We start from the raw sequence: 10,359 nt of genomic DNA on the forward strand, positions 1-10,359 counted from the left end.
ACAAAGAAATACACCCCTTCAGGCCAGTCGAACTGTCCTATACCACCATCTCATATGCATGCAGCTCCATCCGAGCGAGCGAAGAAAAGGCACAGAGACGATTCTTCGCTTTTCGTATTTTGTTGTGATGAATTATGCACACTCATTTGCATAAAAGCATTGGCTATTCACCGTAGGGTTTCTCTCACTCGCCATCGAATCGGAGAAAAAAATCCGAACAGCTACTACCTCATCTCCATTCGGTTAGTTGTGTCGTCAGCCGGGGTAGTGTGAGTGCGTGTGTCCTGTAAGCGCTTTTATTATAAACCGGTGATAGTGTGGTTTATTGGTTCATCTTCGTAAAACTGTAAAACCCCAGCCAGCAAGACATTTAAAATTTGAGCACTTCCATTATTTGTTGTAGCATCACCATACCTCTGGATTTTGTTGATATTCTTATCGCCTTGTGTGTAGAGTAGTAGTCTAGTCATCCGCGCAAACGCATCTTTGAGGAGGACCATTGCACTCGACACACACCACACACGCAGCCGACACTCTCCTCTTTCTTCGCATCTCGTGCATCCAATATGACGAACATGGCAGCCACACAATTAGCAAGCGGACCTGACACACAACAACCCACCGGCAACCAAGTTTCCCAGGTTGGCAACAAGCCTAACGGAGTTTCTTGTGCACCCCAAACCATTCCCATGAAAGACCATGATGCCATCAAATTATTTGTCGGCCAAATTCCACGGAACTTGGAGGAGAAAGACCTACGGCCGATCTTCGAGGATTTTGGGCGCATCTACGAGTTGACAGTTCTCAGGGACCGATACACAGGCGTGCATAAAGGTGCGAAGGACATCACATTCAATTCATTACTAAACTGACTAAAGAGCCTCATTATTTCCCTTCTAATGTTTGTTTCCATGGTCAAGATGACAAGTCTGTATGTTTCACTTGTCATATAGCCTAGGTCCTAAACGAAGCTGTTCATAAATGCCATTGTAATCGTGATCAAATGAAACCAATTATTGACCATAATTTGTAAATTGTAAAATACATGCAAACTGATGTAAATTGAATTTTACACCGTTACTTATACTTATAGAGGTCATACATTAAACATAAACCTTTTTGTTAACATTGGCTTAGCCTTGATCACCTAAAGTTGGATTTGTTGGCCATTGTTTTGTTTCATGTTCAGTCCATAAAACATCAATGTTTGGATAATAATTTCCCATGTTGTGTTATCTCATTCGACAGGCTGTGCCTTCTTGACATATTGCGACAGGGAAAGTGCAATCCGTGCGCAGAAAGCTCTTCATGAACAGAAGACCCTGCCAGGGGTATGTATTCAACAATGCATTTTGATAATCTTATTCTTAATTTGTTTCATTCATAGGTTTCATTCATAATATGACAATCCTGCATTTTCATCCTTACAGATCAAAATAAATATACAACTGTAAGTCACTGGCATGTTACATCTAGGGACTCTCTATTTAATAGTTTTATAAACATACAATAGGCCTGTAAATGACTGATTGCATGAGTGAATGATTGATTGGGATAAAGAATGTGGAATTTGTTCATGAAAGAATGTTGAGATAGTGATAGATGCAAGTCATGAGTGCCTAATTCTCAAGTCTTTTTTTTTGATAAAAAATTAAAATGACAACTTGACAAGATCAATTGTTTCCATATCCAGATGTTCTGCAATCCAACAAACAGGTTTACATTTATTTAGAAATCATTTATAGCAATATAGAGTATAGACCTACATGTATCTCCATTAATTTGCTTAATGCATGAATTAACATTATTGCTCCTACAATTTTGAAATTTATGGTCAGCTTTGGCTTGTAATACTTGTCTCTAAGTCACAATGGGAATTAAAACAATTGTCAAAATTAGGTCTTAGTCTTGATAAGTACTTTCTACAGCCTTGTATTGATTTCTTAAGGCCTATCTGATCAGATGGTCCATGGCCTGGCTATATGCAATAACAGTTTTCAGTTTGTGCCCCTATAACATGTGACCAGTACCAAACAAGAAATTCTCCTTATAAATACACACCATACCACACAGCATAAGAATTACCTTGAATTCAGTGCGAACCAGTCTTTGAGTGGTATCCACACAATGAATGAATGAAGGTAGTAGTAAGGTATAAACCGCCTTTTTTGTTACCCACGTTCTTTGTCATCCATCATAAAGCGTCAAATCAGACCAGGAATAGCTACACAATGCATTTCCAGAAAAGGGCTTCTGTGAACTGTTGCTATCAAGATACTTCGGCTTTTGTTTTGGCACGCGAAGGGAGCTTTACAGGAAGGTCGAGGGGGGGGGAGGGGGTGTGCAGTGTAGCATGGAGATGTTTGCTTCAATTTGTTGCTTTGTTAGCTTTCTATTCCAATTCAGAAAGAGTCTCTATCACAGATAATTGGCAAATTGTTGTGCTATCTTCAATATGTTTCACATTGGATTTGGTTTTCTCATCCATTGGCCTTTCAACTTCTTAAAATTGCAGATGAAAGATATTTTCCTAGATATTTCACTGGGGCTCTTGAATCTGGTTTATTCAAACAAAGTTCAATATTGTAAAATGATTTAATCTCTTTGTCTTCCTCGATCAGTCAAGTTTGCCCTATGATTCCTGAAAAAAAAAGTGGTTGTAGCTAAAAAAATTTGAAGAATTTTAAGCGAACTTTTAATGATTACATTACATCCATCACCGATTGACAATATTTTAAATTGATGGAAAAATAATAATAAAAAACACCTTTACAAGATACAATTTGTACACATTAGTTATATTTCAAGAAAATAAGACATGGTCTAATATTAATCATACCAAGAATCAGAAGCTAGATTTTCCAGGTGAAATAAAAGAAATGGTTTGTTTGACTCTAATTTCATGTAAAACTAAAGTATAATTCTTTGGTTATGAAAAGTGAAACTTCTTAAGATTAAAGTTTTGTAACTTCTATTTATCAGATAAAAATATATATTAACTTGATTTTGTTTTCTTAAATGATTATGTTTTACCGAGTTGTTTAAAAAAGTGACTCTCTCATAAGTTTGATTTTTAAAGTCATTTTGACTTGCAATTTTCTATTTGAGTTAATCTTTTTTAATGTTTGTACTTAGTTTGTACCTCAATCTCAGGCTAAGCTTTATTAACTTGAATGAACATGCCTAGCAGTTGAATGACCACACATGTCGTTTGCCTTTGATCAGACAATTAAGCGGTTAGCTAAAATTGATAAATGAAGAATTAGTATTTCACTCGTGGGAATTCTGGTCAGTTATTTTTCCCCATCCTCTTCAGTCTTCTTTGTTTTATTTTCCCTGATTGCTTTTACTCATTTGCCTCTCAGATTCGGGAAGCTTCTGGAGACAGTGATTAGTCTGTTCTACTTCATATTTTACACATGAAGGTGTTTGATGATATACCCTTATCAGAGTGAGAAGCCCCCCCCCCCCTCTTCCAACATGTCTCATCAGGAAATTCTGGTAGAACGGAACCAAAAAAAAAAAAACAGCTATCAAGAAAGAGCCACAAATTCATCAGTACAAAAGTACAAGAGTGATTTTTTTTGTTCTTTCCACAATGGTTCTCTGTAAAAAAATAACCACTATTCATATTCATATCTTTGCAATGACATTCTTGTTTGATTTGACAATGTGTGATGCAACATTAGCAGTGATCATCAATTAATTTGTGTGAATAATAGGAAGACATTGCTTGTATTTTGTAATTCATAGAGTGTTTTGGGATAGCAGATCCCCATTTTGTATTGTTTATCATTATTTTCTGGTTGTGATCAGCCTGATTAAGCTGCTTTTCCTTTACCGTGTCACCTACTTAAAAAAAAAAAATATTCATTTATAGTTTAAACTTGGAAGTTCATAAAAAACAGGCCTTTCATCCTTTACAACAATTTAAGAAGTCTTTAATTTCTTTGTCTCAAGGGTTCCCACGAAAGAGATTAACTGATTGAAGGGAGAAATGTTAATTAAACATGAACATAAAAGAAAGTATGAACAAACTGACAGGAGGTGGTCTGATTAACCAAATTTTTAGAAAAAAAAAACATACTGTAGACTGCAATAAAAAATGAACTAAAATGCTTTTCATTGACTAACTGAATTCTTTTGATTTCTTTGTTATTGAAGAAAATGGAAGAAATGATATAATGCAGTTTAAAAAATTGAAATGAAAACATAGAGAAAGGAAAATTAAGGGAAAATCAGTGAGTGTATATGGATTGCTGCAGAGGCTGTTTAAAAACAAGCTCCGGAAGCAAATTATGTAGGGTCCTAGATAGTCCTGATTGATTTAGTTGATGACATCTTAAGTGAATTCCCACAATTTTAGGATCCTGGTACTTGCATCATTTGGCATGATTATTTGCTAATAGATGAGAATACTATGTGTATGATAGTTCTAGTTGCAGTTCCAATGTACAAGGAATGGGAGCATTTTGAATTAAAATCCATCTCGTGAGGCAAGGTGTGAGATCATGTAGCTCTGCATGTCTCCTGTGCTGCTGTGTGCTATAAAAACAATCTCAAATTATTCTATTAATGGTCATTACCAAATTTTGTTCTGTAGCACCTTTCAAGTAACCCTATAGCCTACCAGAAATTGGTTTCTAGGGCAAATGAGATTGAAGCTAAGAGAGTAGGGAGAGGTAGGTGGAAGATGGATTAGATTCTTGGGCCCCGGAGTGCAATGTGGCACTGAAGCAGCTACCAAAACGTGGTTGTAACTCAAGATGCGTCACTATTAGCGATCAGATAAGGGATGACGCCATCTTCAATAATTGAAACAAAGGGGGAGTGAAACATTAAACTGAAAAAAATATTAAAATGTGTGGCTGAGATTGATGTATATATGCATGCATTCGGGGGTTGGGGTAGGATGAGCGTAGAATGGGGGAAGAAGAAACTGATGGGATCACCTTTCGGGATGTCCCATGTGGCAACGCGATGCCGGCATCCATGATTGAATCGGGTGTAGTGTCCACCATGGGATGCAGGGGAAATGCTGTGATGAGCCAGGATGCGGAATCCAATTTCACATTAGCCAGGCAAGTCCGATGCAGTACCTAGTAACCTAGCATCAGAGCAGGGTCCTGAGCCGTGTATGATTGAAGTGCTGGGGCCAACACCACACCGTTGAGGTTGACGACGTGCGGGGGATTCAATTTCACCTGCTCCACACCACTATATTGATATTCTTGTAAAATTTTTGTCACTTTTCTTTGGGTGAAGATGGAGTAGGGCATAGACCTATAGTGCAGGTGCTGTCACATCTAGTCTGTGATACAGTATTCCTAGAAGATTTTTACTCAGCTCCCAACACAAGCAATTTTCATGCCGAAATGAGCAATGTTAGTATTTAGCAAGCAATGGCATGGAGTATAGAAAGCGTGGAGACATAATTTAATTTAGTTACATGTATCTTACTCTTCTGATTGAGAAAGAGAGGGAGGGAGATAAGGGAATACAGGAAAGAGATAATTATGAGTAGAAAGGGAGGCTAAAATGACGGTATCTGCAAGGACAATTGATGACGACTACCAACCCATGCATGAACAATGGATTGAATTAGAAATGAAAGTGTTATCATGTTGTGAAAAGTACGGTACATAAAACTTGGCGTGCATGCTATTTGGTTGTAAAATTGTATGTTTTAAGGGAATATGAGCTAAGTTTATATTAACACAACATCTTCCATCATCCTATTAAGTTGTATTTTTCTTTACACTCTCTTGAAACTTATGAGTTGTAAACTTGACAACTCTAATATGCTTTTCACACTGCATTTCCTTAACCCCATACTATCCTTACCCCGGACTATCCTGAACCCCATACTATCTTTTTTTCGATTCACACTGTCTTTCTGAACCCCATACTATTTGCTTAGCCGGGGTTAACGCCTTAACCCTGGGCAATCACACAGCTCATAAATATTGATGATTTTACCATACAGAGCGCGATTAACGTGCAATTTCGACTTCTGTGATTGGCTGTTTCGTTTCACACTGCATCTCTTAGCACCGCAATTGTGGTGCTAGCACCACAATAAGCCGGTTAACCCTGCTTTTTTGCAGGGCCAGATAGTACCGTACTATTTATCGTGCTAGCCCACTTTGCTAAAACGTAGTGTGAAAACGAAGTGGGCTAAGCTTAACCCCGGGAAATTGGTGGGGCTAAGACCCCCCTTAGCCCCACCAATTTCATGGGGTTAAGTGCAGTGTGAAAACCATATTAATGAACTTCTCTATTTACTGCTTTTTAATGAAAATTTATAATACATTCATTCAACTTGTTTTGTGGAGTTTTGTCCTCCAATTCCAGTCATAATTGATGCCATGTCACTTTGTAAACAAGTTCCTGAAGAAACGTTTTTAAGTGGCGATTAAGTCTCGTAAGCTGAAAAGTGCCCCTTTCCATCTCCAGACATGATAATGCGCTTGCATCATAAACTGTGAATTCTCGCTTTTAAGCTCCAAGCATTTTATCATGACATTTTATCAGCTATGCAAAGTGTACCATGGCTGCCCTTATGTAAAGACTCAGTCCCTAAAAATACCATAGCCAGAGAAAAGCCTTGTCTTACCCCTGTGCTGCACTATGCCCATAAAAGTACATTCTCTGAGCAAAAACGTCAGCACCAGCACAGAGAGAGAAAGAAAGCCAGAAGTCTCCTCTGTGAGTACTGTGGTAACAGGCAAAGTGCGGACGAGAGGTCATCGGAGTTCATCAGTGATGCCAATTGTCAAAATCTGCTCTGAACTGGGAATAAACTTGGATGGATTTATTATAGCGTGATGTTTTTTATATATGTACATGTATGACTGTAATGAATAGCTTCCAGCGATAATGTTGCCCTGCCATTGTGTTTTCGTTGTTTTTGTATTTCTATTTGGCATGGAGGTGGAAAATGTACAGCAGCTGGGCAAAAATTGATTTTAGTCTTTGGTATTACAATTTACATTTGTTTACCTGAAGTGAAGAAATATAAAGATTACATGAAATATATAATTGTAAGTGAGTGTTAATGTTTTTGCCATTAGTTTGTGATAGTTTGAATGGCTGAATAAACCATTACGCTGTTGTATCAAGATAAAACCATACATGCTTTTCTTTGTAGACCAATAAGACTATACATGTAGTATTTCACTTTTGAATTATTCTAGTTTGAGTCAATTTGAATCATGAGTTTAGAATAAACTTACCCATGGTATTGTTTGGACTTTCATAGATCTGTAACCCAACTGAATTCAAGAACAGACTTTTCTTGTGTGATAGTCCATATAAAGATTCAATTTCTTTCCAAGGAAATATAGAAGATATCAAGATTAAAAAAAAATGAAATAACAATTGAAATTAAGTATAACACATAGAATAGTTAGATGAGGCATTATTAAAATTAGATGTAAGTATGAATATAGCCAATAGAACTATAATTTAAAGTCTGTTAAGATATTTTGTGACAAACAGTTTTAAAAATGAAGAATGAATAAAGTGTGTTTATCTTGCAATTGATATTAAGTCTAAGTATGAAGCGCATTTTCCTAGTCACATTGAACAGTGCATCTTTCATTTGAATTTCAATTTTCATGGAATATTGTGAGAACTTCAGAAGATTCAAACTCAAGCCTGTATGATTTATTGGCTGCATGCAATGTGTTGTGTAGGTCATTTCATTTGGTTGGTCTGCCATTTCCATTCAGTGAAATATTAATTTCTTTGTTATGACGGCGATTGGCAACGTATGCAGACACGGCACGAACTTGATAGCCTGTCCAAACGCATAACGGGGAGCGTGTTAGGCGTAATATGCATACCATGTAGATGTCTTAGTTTAACCTGCATGACCCTCCCCACATGTGTAATGCATATCTGCCATTCCTAGCATTAGAGTAGCAATTGGAAGCTTGCTGTGTGCTCTTCGTAACAGTTCTAGTCATGGTTTGGTAGACTCCATCCCTGTCAAATCACTGATGTGATTAGCAATGACTTAACTAGAGAAAGTGTAAATGACAGGATTGAATTAGAATACAAACAAATAGTTACATCATGATTACAATGTGTGAATGTGAAGTTATATTTGTTGGATCTTTCAAATCAACTTTGATTTTGTCAATTTGTTTTACCGGACATGATAGGCAGTTGAAATTCTATTAATTTGTTTATGAAATTCATAGCTTGCAGAAATACAGGATCCCTGAATATTAAATCTGGTAAGACTGGACTTCATGTATTTCATATTTCTTTCCCATCTTCCCAATGTTTTTATTACCCAAAATCTTCCTGTTGTAAGCTGCTCAGTTTACCAATACTCTGGCTGGCCGAAAGCCTCTACTATTTGTGAAAATTAGTAAAAATTTGTAACCAAGCAGCAAATATGTAGGCATGGTTCCAGGATTTTGGTCGGTGAAAGCTTCGTACCCTCTCCCATTTGGAGTAAGGTTGGCCCCTGATGGAACTGAACAACCTCTAGATAGTAAATGGTATATATCATCAGGTCTGTATTTTCACCTCCCTGCCATTAATGAGTATATTTACTTGAAATTAATAAATATCTTATTTTGGAAATACATAATATAAAAAACTTCTCTTTCTAATAACAAGATGATATGAAATAAAAAAGAAGAAATATAATATAAAGGGTAGATATAGCTAATCTTTAAAAAATTGACTTGGATTGGTGCAAACTTTGTTACTTAGCTATATAGAATATTTGTTGGGGTATAGTCTTGCTGGGGTGCAAAAAACCCAACATACAAATAAATCTCACCACAGTCGTCGCCAAGGAAAAGAAGTCCATCCTAGGTTTCCCTGTGGAAATAATAATAGTTCAGAGTTCAAAGTATTGGTGGAGGTAAAGAGAAATGGATGCAACATATTCATTACTTGTTGTGGAATGTCCTCATATTCTTGAGCCTATGAATTTGAAGATAAATAAATCCCAATCAAGCTTTATAGGGGCTACAGTAATCAATTAGTAGAAGGGGGTAATAATGTTCTTCATTAATGTCATAAACCAGTCTTGTTTTCTATGAATAATGTATAATTTGAAATTGAAGAAAATACCAATTAGAAAAAAACAAAAAACAAATGGAATTGAAAGTTTGGATATATCTGAATTTTTGAATAATTCAATATGAATAGATGAATGAAGCAGAAGTCATACAATTTATTTAAATTACAATTATTTTTTTTAGCGATTATCATTGGTATTTTAAGATGTGAAAAAAAGGAAGTGGAGTGCTCTAGAGAATGCAGTGAGAGACAACAGAACACACTGGATTATATGTTGTATTATTGAGGTTTGTGTGTGGCATGTTTGGCTGGAAGATTTCTCTGTGTTGGTGCAATAACACCCTTAACCCCGCACTTTCGCACTTTGCACGTGTGCAGGAATGCCCTAAGCAGAGTGCGTAAGTGCATTGCGTAAGGGCGTTTATGCACCGATGTGGTGCGTGAAAATGTCTTACTAAAGCTGTTCTTGCACAAAAGCAAATTGATATCTGATGTTATCGTAGAAAAAGTCTGAACTGAACTTATATGTATGAGATATCCAAGTTCACCCTCAACAATAATAAAAAAAAATTGGAAAAATTGACATGAATAGCACGGAAAATGTCATAAAAATCAGATGTAAAATATCATATACATGAAAGTGATTTAGCACTGAAAATTTCTTCAAAATATAAGAAAGATAAGGGCATTTCCAAGTTTCACTTATTCTCTTGGTCATTATAATGCGAATGAGGAAGCTGATGATGTACTATCAGTCTCAATATTTTTTGTATTCAATTATGTGAAATCATTATCAATAAAAAAAATAGATTTGATGCTAAGGAGGACTTCCATCCCATCACAATCCTATCACATTAAATAATAATAATCATGATTTGATACTTTCCAGGAGGAATTGAACAATGTTCTACATTATGAGATACAAAACTTGAAAAAGAAATAGTAAGTTTTGTGTATCATTGACCCTTTCAATAACTGTTTTATGCAAAGAAGGATAAATGTCATAACTTTCTAATTCTACATCTGACTGTGATGAAATTCTAAGTGTTATACTTGTTTGATTCCTATCTATTTATTCAAATTAACTTATTATTGGGGTGGACTTGACCTTTAATGAGGCAAACCAGTGGGTACATTGTAGAAAGTATATCGATTAATGGTTGCAAAACGCAATTTATAACAGGACATGGCTTTGCAAAGTGCAGCTGCTCAGCGTTTGGGACATTAAAATGAAGCAAAGGGAAGTTCTTCCTTTTGCTTAGACATGAAGCCTGCAGTAAAACTCTGAACAATTATGGTTCTTATGAGAGAGGT

The 10,359-nt window shown here is 36.2% G+C and overlaps 1 protein-coding gene across 1 annotated transcript; it reads left to right on the forward strand.

Annotated features, from left to right (window-relative positions):
• The first annotated feature begins 566 nt into the window (after nt 1-566).
• On the forward strand, nt 567-6,791 carry LOC129255785 (CUGBP Elav-like family member 4). Its single transcript, XM_054894112.2, has 4 exons — nt 567-834; nt 1,249-1,331; nt 4,604-4,682; nt 6,595-6,791. The coding sequence occupies exons 1-4, from the start codon at nt 567-569 to the stop codon at nt 6,789-6,791; spliced, it is 627 nt and encodes a 208-aa protein (XP_054750087.2).
• Nucleotides 6,792-10,359: the final 3,568 nt, after the last annotated feature.

This window comes from Lytechinus pictus, chromosome 3 (genome assembly GCF_037042905.1).
Source record: "Lytechinus pictus isolate F3 Inbred chromosome 3, Lp3.0, whole genome shotgun sequence".
In the NCBI taxonomy this organism is placed as follows: domain Eukaryota; kingdom Metazoa; phylum Echinodermata; class Echinoidea; order Temnopleuroida; family Toxopneustidae; genus Lytechinus; species Lytechinus pictus.